Here is a 13,296-nt window from a genome sequence, read left to right as displayed (position 1 = left end):
ATTTAGACATCACTTTTTTTTTTTGTATATTATTGAGGATTTTGTGAGGACTTTCTGCTGTGTATTTGAGTTGGCGGTGGGAACTGATGATCATAACTGACAAACTGATGCTCAGTTAGCGCAACTTCTGATAAACTAGATCTCAATTGGGCTCTGCTTACTTTTAGACCATAAAATTGGTAATAGCTAATATTATCAGTGAATTTTTTGCCTCAACATTAGAAATGATATGTATGGCTGAATCATACCATTTTTGCCTATGTAAGTGTCAGTTTTCACAGAGGATTAATGTAGGTCAGGAATAGAATATGTTTATTACTTCTGGATATCCGTATGGCAGATTTTATCTTACTATCAGCTTGGGGGTCAGGTTAGATTGACGGAGCATGCTTTGTTGAATTGGTCTGGGTTCAGTAATGAAGGTGTTGATCCAGCTGTGGAGAAGTGTGTGTGTGTGTGTGTGTGTGTGCGCGTGCGCACGCAGCACCTCCCAGATGAATCAGTACATTGATACTGCCCGGAGCACTAACAAATCCAAATACATCTCGCTCACTTCACCTGTGTCACCAGACACATACTGGAGTCAGATGTGCGCCTATGTGTGTGTTTCTACATTCTCACCACCTCATAACTCAGAGACAAAACACATACATAAAGCTACGGATTATTTTCTGTTTCAGTGGACCCAGGTCATCTTATGCACTGTTAGTGATTACAAAGTGAGCATGAAGCTGCGTTCAAGGAATTTGAACCTTCTGTATTTCCTTTGGCGAATAGAAAAGATATGTGCAGATAGCACTGAATTCTTTACTGTAAAGAATCTCTGCACAAAGTCTTCATTATTTAATTATATTTTTATACATGGTTAATGTATAAAAACATGAATGTAGGGAGTGGTCCTCTCAGAGATGAGCCTTATTAATTGGCAGTTGAGAAAATGCAGTGAAATGAAAAGTGTCTCAAATATTTTTGACATGAAATTTAACTTAAAAACATTTGTTAATCAGGTGTTTCATCTAAAGACAAAGTAGAAAAAAAAAATACATTTACTTAAAAATAATATTTTTGTGTTATGAGATATATACATATAACAAATACAGTAATGGAACGTTATGAGTGTTTATTTGTAATCCATCCATCATCATAAAACACAACTGCAATTAAGTAAAAATAAAGACATTTGTTTTGATTATTATTTTTAATAATAAGTAGTATTAATACTATTATTTAAAAATAGTAGTAGTGTTTTAAAAATATTGTTAACGTTTGGAAATCATAGTTACATTTACCAGTAGAAATATATGGCATTCATATTGTGATAGCAATGACATTCCTGATGATGGTGTGTAAATAAATGTGGTTACTTCTGCATTTTCACTGATTTAATCTAATAATTCAGTGCCTTTCTGTGTCATGTATCAATCCATGAACACAGATTTAACTACTTATCATCAACTACTAAATTAGTATTGTAGCTCATATAGTTATGGCCATGCCTGCTGGTTTCCCTTGCATGCAGTGCTTTGATTTTCTAGCGTCAGGAGCACCACATTTTTATAGAGATTGTGTTAGTTAAGCAGCTATGATCCAGTGTTTATTTTTGGGGAGAAAAAGACATTATTCTCAGACAGAATTTATAGATAAACTGAGAATATGTGAGAAGATTTACGAAGCAGGCCTCTGGTTTGAGACTGTTGCTCTAAGGATACAGAGAAAGTGAAGAGCAAGGACCTGGCACGGTTACACACAGCTGCCGCACAGTTTGTACACACACAGTTTTCAGTTACGCTCCAACACCATAACCATTGGCAAGCCCTCGTGTATTGAGGAGCGGCAGTCAAGGATAAAGAGTAGTCTGTGTGTAGTTTGTGTGCACTTCTTGTTTCTCGAGGAGTCTAGAACAAGGCTTAGGGCCTTGTGAAGGCATTTTGCAATTTTAATACAAGGGTCTGATTAACTGAAATGTTTTATGTGTGACTACGTGTATTATTACCTTTTGTTTATTCAAATATGGGCGCCACAAACATGAATACAAATATCTTTTTGTTGTTTGTGTGTGGGGCAGGGGGAGTTTGCACAAGCGACTATTTCAGAGATTGAACGCAGGAAGTGGGCGGAGCTTCTGCCCACCTGCCCTGTCAGTCAATGTAAGGACAGCTGTGGAGGCTGGGCTGGCGTCAGGCTGCCACGGCGACGGCTATCCATCAGCAGCCTGGCTCAGCAGTGTGTGTCCCCATAGCATTCCAAAAGAGCCCCCCAGCCCTGCATTCCACAGCCACCTCTGGGCACACTGACCTCCCACATTCACCCAGAAACACCCCGCTGTCACACACACTTAGCTATGAATGTTTATCTTCACGTTTGGGAAGCCACTTTATTGCTTGCCTTTTTTTCTTTTGACTGCAAAGATGTAAGAAGTAATATATGTACTTGTTTACTAAAGGCTAATTATTTAACTGGTTTTTGATTTACACATTTCAGATGCTGACTTTTTAAATAAGGTCCTAAACTGATATCCCTTGCATGCAGATCATGTTTGTACAAGCAGTGCTTCACAGTAGTGCTCCACCAATCATGGGTCAGTGACACTTTCCCTTGCCCTTTGGTGTCTTAGGGGCATTTTGTTGAGCTTGTGTCTTCATAAACCGCACTCTCACTTTGTAGGAATAAATCAGCTTCCATTAGGGCTACACAGTCAGCTGCTTTAAGGAGTGTTGTTGACTACAGATAGCACAGGATTTGAAAAAAATCCGAGAATTCCATACACCATGGAAATGCCATCAGGTTGTTTCCTTTTACTTGGTGTGGGTGGTGGGGACCTCAACAAAATACATAGTTTATATTTACACAGTATTAGATCTTAATATTGTGTGACACATCGATAATGATTTTAGACAATTCAAGATTATGATGATTCTGATGTATCTGATGTGACCAAATCTCTAATAATATGTTAAATATTCATTCATTATCTGTAACCGCTTATCCAGTTCAGGGTCGCGGTGGGTCCAGAGCCTACCTGGAATCATTGGGCGCAAGGCGGGAATACACCCTGGAGGGGGCGCCAGTCCTTCACAGGGCAACACAGACACACATTCACACACACTCACACCTACGGACACTTTTGAGTCGCCAATCCACCTGCAACGTGTGCTTTTTGGACTGTGGGAGGAAACCCACGCAAGCACGGGGAGAACACACCAACTCCTCACAGACAGTCACTCGGAGTGGGAATCGAACCCACAACTTCCAGGCCCCTGGAGCTGTGTGACTGCGACACTACCTGCTGCCCCACTGTGCCGTCTATGTTAAATATTATTTGGCTAAATGATATGACTGTTACTGATACAAATAACAAAATTTTGTTATTATAACTCTGATGGTATTTTGTGTTCAGATTTAAATGTTTGACATGTATTGCTCTGAAAAATGGCAGGTGATGACTATTGAAGTCTGCCCAGTAACTGACCATCAAACACTCGCGCTGATCAGCCATAACATCACCACCTCCTTGTTTTTACATTCGTTGTCCATTCTGTCAGCTCAATGTGCCATACAGGAACACTTTGTTGTTCTACAATTACATACTGTAGTCCATCTGTTGCTTTGCATACATTGTTTGGATTATCCTCATTGCAACAGCGACACTGACGTTGTGGTGGTGATAGTGTGTGTTGTACTAGTGCGAGTCGATCAGGCACAGGAGTGCTGCTGGAGTTTTTAAACACCTCAACTGCAGGACTGTGCACAATCCAAAATATCCACTACCTAGCAGGGGTCCTGACCACTGAAGAACCTGGGGCGGAGCAACAGATGGACTATAGTTTTTTATTGTAGAACTACAAAAACTGTCAGTGGACAGTGAGTGTAGAAACTAGGAGATGATAGTAATGTTGTGGCTGACCGTATATGTATATATTCCTTGGCTCTTTGATATACTGTATGTATCAGGAGGTGATGAATAACATCTGAACAGTTAAAGTGGCATGTTGCATGTTCCAGGCTATGGTTATGAGGCTAGAGTGAGGTAAACCCTCCTACCTGCATCTGCTGAATGTGTTAGACTGGGCTTTGGTTTGAGGGAGGGCTCTTGTTGTCTCACTAAGGCCCCACCAGTGGCTCTTTTTAATATACTTGCAAAACTGTGTGATTTATGGAAGGAGACAGAGTCTTCATCTCTGGGACCCTGGAGATCAGGATTTAGGGCATAATTAGTCTCACCTCCACTCCCCTTTTCCTCTCCTCCTCCTCTCTGTAAGTCAGCCCTCCGGCCCCAGGCTGGGTTTGGGTGGGGGGTGTGGTTGGTGGGGGGGTATCCACCATGTGCGTTAGGCTCTGGGGAGGTCTATTAAAAAGCCATTCATTACGACAGAACCTCCCCTGGACCACGAGACTTCTATATTACACGGCCTGTAATGTGAATGTGCCTGAATGTGAGCATCGGCTTTGTAATGCACTCAGGTTTATCAGTGTTTTGTCTTGAATGTCAGTGTAATCATGTTCTGTGCTGTATCTTTGTCCAGGTTTTTATCTCAGATTTGTGGAACTTTGGACCAGCTGGGCAGTGCTGAGCTCCGGCAGCAGGTTGAGAGCAGTGTTAACAGAAGTGGTCTTGAGGCCTTGGCCCAGTCTCTCAACACCAGCCCAGAGACCCTACAGCTTATTGTGGACGGCCTCACTCAGCCACCTGGTTTCGACATCCGTCAGGGTAAGAGAGAGCCTGCCCTTCCGTGTTGTTTCAGACAGAGGCTACCAATCCTGCAGGGTTTTTGCATAAAGCAGGAATTCTAGGTTTAGCCAGATAATTTAAGCCAAATTCAAGTCATCCAATAGGAAGGGTTGAGGATATTTCTATTGAACAGTTCTCTACTTTGGTTATTGGCTAACTGAGAAATTCTGCTTTTATGAAATACCTCACAGGTCCTTGGGAACTTTGCCAGGCGTATTATATTGTTTTTGATGCTCAGGTCCGGTACACAACAACCCAGCAGTCAAGTGAAGCCAAGAGGATTTTATTGTCATTTCAGCTATATGCACTGTGCCCAGTACACAGAGAAACAAATACCTCCAGGATCAAGGTGCTTCATAAAACAACTTGCACAAGACTAAATTGCTGGAGGGCATCCTTATGGTCCAGATGTAGAATAAATTTTTGACAGGTTGTATGAAGCACTTTACAGGGCCTGTAGTTTTAGACCCTTGTTCTGGGTGTTAAAGCGTTAAAAAAGATGCAGGACTAGTTCATTTACTCTACAGATACTTTGTTAAAGTCATGTGCAGAAACACACCCCATATACAGTGTTTACAGTGAGATTTTATTTATAACATAGACAGGCAGTTTAATATTGCAGTGTTGTAATATTATGTAATAGTTTAACATCATTTTGCAACATTAGATGTTACAGCATCTTGGCACAAGCCTTGTGCGCCTAATGCACGCCTTCACAGACACACACACACACACACACAGAGAGAGGGAGAGAGACAGGGACCAAAGAAGGTTTTCCCATTTATAACTGTAATTCGGGCAGATTAAAGAGAATAGTGTCTCATTCTCTCTCTCTTGCTTTCTCTTTTCACATTCTTCTCCTCATCTCTCCAGAGTCTGTCTGCCTCTGGTCTGAGCAAGACCTGGGCGGTACTCCAAGCTTTTTGAAGTCTCGCCATGTAATTTGGGGGAAGACCCAAGTTATTAAACTAACCTTGCCGACAGATATATCATTAAAGAGAGAGTGGTCTGTTTAAACAGAAAAGCAGAGTAACACTTTCTCAGTAGTGAACCGCTCCTCCCCAGCCGCTCACACTAAGAGAATAAAAGCATGCGAAAAACAAATGCTTTTTCTGCTTTTAACATTACCCTGAGTCATGCCAGACGACACCATTTTCCAAATGTGGCTAACAGTAATGTGTGTTATGTTCATTACAGGCATCAGGGTAATAATTGAGATTAATGCTTTGCCGTCTTAAAGACGGCTTGGTGCAGAATGAAATTCAAAGTCAGGTGATGTGTTTCACCAGAAATACCACAGTGGGATAAGATTACTTTAATGGGAAATTATAGAAGAACATGGGAGTTTTTAACAAATTAGATAATTTACAGTGGGTGACTGTTATAGAGAAATATCATGGAAATAAAACAAGGATAATTACTGCAAGTACAGATGCTGATATCAGGTTCAGTGTGTGTGTAACAAGTGCACTTACATTTTAAGGCGTTTTCACATCTGTAGTTTGTTTGTTCTGGTCCAAATCAGTTAGGAAGCTTGTAATCTTGAAGCGTTTTCCCCTTGGTTTGTTTTGTTTTCACACACTGAAAAATCTAAGTGCACCAAAACGCATCACCGCAAACCAAGTGAGAATGTTCTCACCGCTGATTGGTCAGACCTCACTGAGGCGGGAGCAAGAATGTAGATACAGGAAGATGTTTCTGTGTTCTGGACTAGTGCATTTCTGTCCATTACTCAATCCATCCATTATCTGCTTGTCCAATTCAAGGTCACGGTGGGCCCAGAGCCTACCTGGAATCATTGGGTGCCAGGCGGGAATACACCCTGGAGGGGGCGCCAGTCCTTCACAGGGCAACATACACACTCACTCACACCTACAGTCACTTTTGAGTCACCAATCCACCTACCAACGTGTGTTTTTGAACTGTGGGAGGAAACCCACGGGGACACAGGGAGAACACACCAACTCCTCACAGACAGTCACCCGGAGCGGGACTCGAACCCACAACCTCCAGGCCCCTGGAGCTGTGTGACTGCGACACTACCTGCTGCACCACCGTGCCGCTCGTCCATTACTCCAGTTAGCGGCTAAACGTTAACCAGTTCTCTGTTTACATGCCTATTGCGTTCAATATGCAAAGCACACCCTGGCTACATGTGCCTGGAGCGTACATGTTCACACCAGAAATGATCCACACTAGAGTTCGTTTGGGACCGGTTTGGGTGCGGTTGCTTTGGTCCGGATCTGAGTGCTATTACTTTCACACCTGCCCAAGCGAACCACACCAAGGGTGAAAACGAACCAGAGTTGGATTTAACTGGACTAAGAAGTGCAAGTGTAAAAATACCCTTAAACTTTATTAAGGTTAACACTCAAATTTACATTATCATAACATACCTAAATCTGACAAGTGCACTTCTGTGAACCCTTAAAATGAATACGTAGGCTCCTAAAGTATGAATGTGTTCCTCTAGTCCCCAATTTTCAGCATCACTCAGTGTAATCTCTTGCATTAAAACCAGTTTCCAGTTCAACCAAAGCCATTTTTCATTCTCACTGGCCTGTATGGAATAGGAGACTGTATTTGGCATTTGTTTCATTTGTCTAGGCTTAATGTGACACTATGAATAGGGTTTGATGTTGGAATAATATTTCTAGGTAGTGGTGATGTCCTATATCCCCTTACCTTAGGGGTTGAGATTGGTGCTGTTAGTTGTGGTTGACCTAACCATGGAAATATGGCAAGATCAAGCAAACTATTTTTAGGTTTTTAGGAGTTTGTTTGTAAAAAGGTCTACATATTTTGTGGTGAAATACTTGAGTGTGAGACTAATAATCTCTCCTTCAGTGCAGATTCCAAAGCACAGTTCCCTCAGCCACAGACTTTGCTTTCATGGTGTCTGGATTTGTTTTGAATGCTCATGTTCTTTATAGGTATTGACAGTCCTTTAATACAATGAGTGCTGTAGCTATGTTGCTGTGTGTCACTCATTGTCTTTAGGTCAGAGCTGTGTTAAATGCAGTGGTCAGGACACTGGCTTTCCCATCAGGAGGTTGCAGGTTCACTTCCCCTGCTTGGAGCCCTGATGAGGCTCACTTGGTAGCCAGCTGTATAAATAGCTGCCATGTGATCCATGCACTAGGTACCGGTGTCCCGGATAAGAATAATCAGAGATGAATGTTTCCTGAACCGCAGAGCCTGTGGAGAGGCCATGTTTGTATAAAAGCAGGTCTCCCAGAAGTGGTACGGTTGACTGTTTGAAAGGCTGGAAATTTCATTTGTTTTGGGGAGATTCATCTCACCTTTGTCCTAGCATTGCTTTAAATAGGCATCTACATACATTTAGCTGTTTCCTTTGGGTTGGTTATTAAAGTATGTCAGTATAAGTCACTTTGTTGTTCATTTACTATAAGGGCTGCAAATGAAACATCCATTCATATTGAAGTTGTCAGGAGCGCTGCTTTGGAATGATGCAGTTAGTCTGTAGCCAATCAGATTTGGGGTTATTGATATTTATCTTACAAGCACAGTAACAAAAACAGCCCGTTAAGAAAGATTTGTCATGTTACCAACACATACACAATATACTTAGATAAATATGATTGTGGATATAATAGTATGAGTTATTTCTTAATAAATCCCATCATATTCATTTAATTGATAATCAGTTGTTCTGTGGTTCTGAAAAATCACTACAGACCCTTACCACCCCCTGGACACATCCTCTTTCATCTCCTCCCCCTCCAGCGGGCACTACAGCCCCATATGCACAAAGACTACCAGACTTAGAAACAGTTTCTTTCTCAATGCCATCACGATCTTAAGCAGCTGATCAGCTACATCATATAATACTGCCTTCAGCCTGTTATTACACCTTCACATGACATGCACTCTTACTATAGACCTCAAAACATTCCCACATGCTTACCACAGTTGTTTACACTAATACACTTATTTTACATCACCTGTTTCTTATTAGTCTGGCTTGTTTGTTTATTGTGTATTGTATGTAAAAATGTGTACACTCTACATTGTCTCTCCTGGCCAGTAAACTTCTAATTCAGAGTCTTTTCTATTCTCCACTGCTTTTGTCTTCTCAGACTTCGAGCAGGCCGATTTTAAACAGGGGATTGTGTCCATGAGTGACCTCCATAGCGGGATGGTTCTAACAGGACGTGTGGAGAACACTGCTTTGTTCGGGGCTTTTGTGGACATCGGAGTGGGCAGATCAGGCCTCATCCCAAAGCGCTTTATCACTCTGGAGAAACTGCCTGTGGACAAGAGACGTAGAAGTCTGGCTCTAGGACCAGGGGAACGGGTTGAAGTCCGTGTTATGGATGTGGATCTTGTTCGGAACAGAATCAGCCTGGACCTTATCAGGGTTCTCAGATAAGGTCCCTGAAGTAAGCTCAGTGTCGGAAACGAGTACAGAATCCAATTCCAAAACCAATTCACATTTCTACTGATGGTATTTGATGTAAGGATTTACAGATGGAAATTGTAATTCGAGTTGTCATAGATGCTTTTTATGGTCCAAATTTCAAAAGGGGAAAACAGAAAACAGTTACTTATAAATACCTTTTGATCTATATTTAAACATAAACAACACAAAGATTTAGATATTTAATGTTATCAACTTGATGTCCATTCTGAAACTGATGCCTGCAGCACATTCAGGTAAATGCTGGGGCAGGCACAGATTTAGGTTAGAAACAATGTTATATGCCCCAGAAATATCTTAACTACAAGAATACATTAGGTAAGATTTGGGTGTAAAAGTAGTAACCAGAATCTGAATTGTCCTCTATGAGCAAGGCTGGATTGTAGCTCACTATTTTACCAAAAATGCATCAGTGAAACATCCAGTGTGCAATAAATGATTGCAGGGGTATATTTAATATTTTATAATATTATAAGAAGGTTTGCATCACTTTTGGAAATCTCTTTATGTAACAGTCAACAAACGGCAACAAATGCCTCATGAACAGAATCATCAGAATCACATGCTTTTTTTGGGCAAGTGTAAAATTTACGTTATATTTCATTTTTTGTAAGATCATTGAGTTTGATTGGTGTTAAGGAATTTTGTTCTTTACACAATGTTTCTTATTTAGCTTTGTTCCTCGTGCATAATGGTAATCTATAGGTAATATTGATGAATACGATTCAAATATTTCACATTAATTTGAAAATGTGTCAAGGCTGTACAAATGTGCTCTTTCCACCAAGTGTTACATGGTTTTCACTGGTAACTCTCACTGGTTGACTCAAAAATGAATGATTAAAAAAAGCCATTTTGACACTGTTTTCATTAAAAATTAAATCAATAATGCTGCAGATATATACAGTATATTCTACCATGCTCTGCTACTAATCTGTTATTCTCTTACGATGCAACTACTCTACGTCTAGATGTGGACTATACATTGTGGAAATTAGGTTTGAGAAATTAATTTGATCTTACTCTAGGTAGGTAGATAAATGGTATTCATTAGAATTGTTAAATATTCCAATGTCAGATCTTTGGAGAACGTTGTTAAAATGTGTTTCTTTTTTATACTGTTGCCAGGCCACCGTCAGCTAAGTGCCTGTAATATGTTTGAAGGTGTTTGCCTCTTGAACGCACTGTTGTGATAGCACTTGGATATAAATACGGTTTGATTGACAGGCTCTTAGCAAGAGGGAAGGAGGGGAGGGGGTTCCGCAAGCAGCTGCCAGACTGCAATATGACTTAGGGGGCCATGGGGAAAAAGCTAAACCCAATTATCCTGGGCTAGCCACGTGCTAATCAGCCACTTCAAAATTAATCCCATATTCCCTCTTCTCTATTATCCAATCTGTTTGTGTGTATGTGGCACAAATAAAGAAATGGATAAATAAGGAACCCGCAGTGCCCTGAGCGATTTGTGCAAACCACAGCTAGAATACCAAATCAAGAGATGAAATTTGCATTTGGAATGTTGCTTTTTTTTTCGGTGAAGTAGTTTCATCAGACATAACCAGCAGAGGCAGGGAAGTAGTTTTTGCCAGGATATGATCAAAAGTCTTGGATTTTTCCGTTGTTTTTATACATCACAGTTGTACTGTTGCGCATAGCCCTGGGCAGCGGAATATCATCCTGTATGAAGGCTTTGTGAAACTGACACTGATTTGCTCCTATGTTTCCCTTTAGGTTGTGCTTCCTGTTTCAGGGTTCATTGTGTGGCCCTGTCCTTTAACATGTGCCTTTTTTCTTGTTTGTATTCTTAGCTATGTGCTGTATGCATGCGATTGTATTTGTTCTAGGTTCTCCATGTGACCATTTGGACTTGATGGGGCTCCTGGATTTGAAACAGTCCACAGTCTTCAGTCAGCCTAGTGGGGCATCCCAGTTGTCACCCGTGTCATTACAAGCCCCCTGGGCCTTTCTCAGCCTTGAGACGTGATCCAGCCAAGGAGAGAGACAGTTAAATGGAAATTACTACACCAGCACCATCCAGAGAGACCTCGTATCCACAGACTGAGCCAATGCCTTGCCCGAATGTCTTAGTTACGAGCAGGTGTGGACAGACTTGGGTCTCGCTATGATACATAACTGAAACCTGAGGACGAACAGAGAGAGAGTTCTTCCCCGAGCTCTAACCTAGTGGATTTCAGCATGGCACCGTCTCCCTCCATTTACCTGTATAACCTATTTCTGAATCTGAGACTTTGTGGACATATGCTCACTTCACACATATCTCTTCCCATCCAGCTCATACCAAAAGTAGTTGTACATGCATAACTGATCACTCAACGTAATTAACAATTGGGGCACAGAATCTGGATTCACTACAAGGGATGTGTATATAGGTTATATATTTGGATATTGTTGCTGTTGGAAAAAAAATCTCAAATAGTCATTTTATAAGAGAAGGAAAAAGCCACCTTAAATTTCAGTGGAAGTCAATGCTAAAATGTTCAGATTCAGAGTCATTTTGGAGCATTTCTATTGGTTCATTCATCATTAATTCTTTGCTGTATTTATATGACCTTATGAACTAAAAATCCACCAAAAATGTTTTTTATTGGACTGTGTTTGTGTGTGAATACGATATACATATATTGTTGCTTAGCTTTGGGTTCTGTCATTAAAGGAGAAACAAATATAAAACTCTTCATGGAACTCTCCGCACTCATATAAATTTGCTTCAGCAACTTGTTCTAGGTGTAGGGTTTTATCATTGCTCTTTCTCCTTACTCAGGTCTATGTGTGGATGAGTATGCCTGTGTTTATGTTGAGTTTTTTCCCAGTCTTTTCCCATTACACAGTTTTCCATTAAATGAAGAAAAGCAATATTGGTTAACATGTCATTTCGCCAAGTGCGCAATGTCTTCGATGTTGATTATAGGCCAGGCAGGGCTGTGGGTGCAAGCAGTGGGTTATGTGATGAAGGTTATGCTGCAGAGCAGACATTACCCCACTATATACAAACCAGGCCCCACACCCACAATACGCAGCTAACACAGACTGAATGTGGTGAGGTGTGTGTGTGTGTGTTGCTTGAAGCTGAGCAGTTGGTAGGTGTATTTCAGGACACTGCCAATGCAAATGCCTGTTTGATTATTGTGAATGTGTGTTTTCTTTGCCATTTCAGTGGCATGACTTGTGTGCACACTTTGCAAGTGGCTGGATTTGAAATTGGCACTGATTTGTATACTGCAGCCTCAGTTTACGAGCTGTTGCCAGATTTCCCACAGCGGAGAGTTGGAGCTCTTCTATGGCACCTGTCATAATGGCTCACCCTTTAACCAACACTTTTTTTCCAAGACTTGAGAAGACTCTTATAAATACATACACATGTATACAGCCCCTTCTAAAAGTACTTCATCCTGTTACTTATGGATGTGGTCAGAATATTTCAAAAACTTATTGATGGCTAAATGGTATTCAGTGATACTGTGCCATGCAAAAGTCAGGGGCTAACTTTCGTCAGAGGCTTAATTTTTAATTTCACCATTCAGGACTTGAGACTGAGAAGTTTATGTATGAGTGTTTAATGTAAAAAAGGGAAGAAGGTTGAAGGCAAATGTTTGGGTGGTGAAATATGGGAGTTTCCAAAAACAGAATTAAAAAAAAGTATAAATCTTTGCAAATGTTAAGAAAAGGAAATAGATAAAAATGAACAAAACAAAGTAGCCACTTGTGTTCTCAGAACAGTGGACCTCATTGTAAATGAATGTGGTTGGCATTACTAAGATTGTGAAAAACATATAAAACTCATCTTTAGCTGTTGACGTTGGAGTCATTTAATTGAATAGGTCTTTTGACAGACACAGTATATGACACAGTATACAATACTTACTATTGTATCGGAGTTAGTGGATATTCTCAAAAGTCTTCTAAAATAACGTAGTGTGACTGTTTTTGTGAATACACAAAAACATCAATACTGATGCTTCACTTTCATATTCTGGATTCAGACACTAGATTTCATGTGGGAGAATAACACCATTCTGTTGATTAAATATTTACGTCTATTTTGAGAACATTAACGTTATGGTGTGTGTGTCCAACAGCAGTAAAATTTTCAGGCTTCTCGAGTATA

The 13,296-nt window shown here is 40.7% G+C and overlaps 1 protein-coding gene across 3 annotated transcripts in view; it reads left to right on the top strand.

Moving 5' to 3' along the window:
* Positions 1-13,296, top strand: part of srbd1 (S1 RNA binding domain 1) — a 122,178-nt gene that overhangs the window by 71,928 nt on the left and 36,954 nt on the right. Inside the window, exons 19-21 of one of the 3 annotated variants that reach the window (XM_066679751.1) lie at positions 4,524-4,708; positions 8,830-9,132; positions 11,015-11,841. In XM_066679751.1, the coding sequence (XP_066535848.1) occupies positions 4,524-4,708; positions 8,830-9,122 (478 nt within the window). In that variant the 3' untranslated portion in view covers positions 9,123-9,132; positions 11,015-11,841. Of the gene's footprint in view, positions 1-4,523; positions 4,709-8,829; positions 11,842-13,296 lie in introns of those variants that run through there. The other 2 variants (XM_066679752.1, XM_066679750.1) reach the window with 2 other exon arrangements.

Source organism: Hoplias malabaricus, chromosome 8, assembly GCF_029633855.1.
Source record: "Hoplias malabaricus isolate fHopMal1 chromosome 8, fHopMal1.hap1, whole genome shotgun sequence".
In the NCBI taxonomy this organism is placed as follows: Eukaryota; Metazoa; Chordata; class Actinopteri; order Characiformes; family Erythrinidae; genus Hoplias; species Hoplias malabaricus.
Note: the sequence above shows the minus strand (reverse complement) of the source record. Positions and strands in the feature narration are given on the sequence as shown.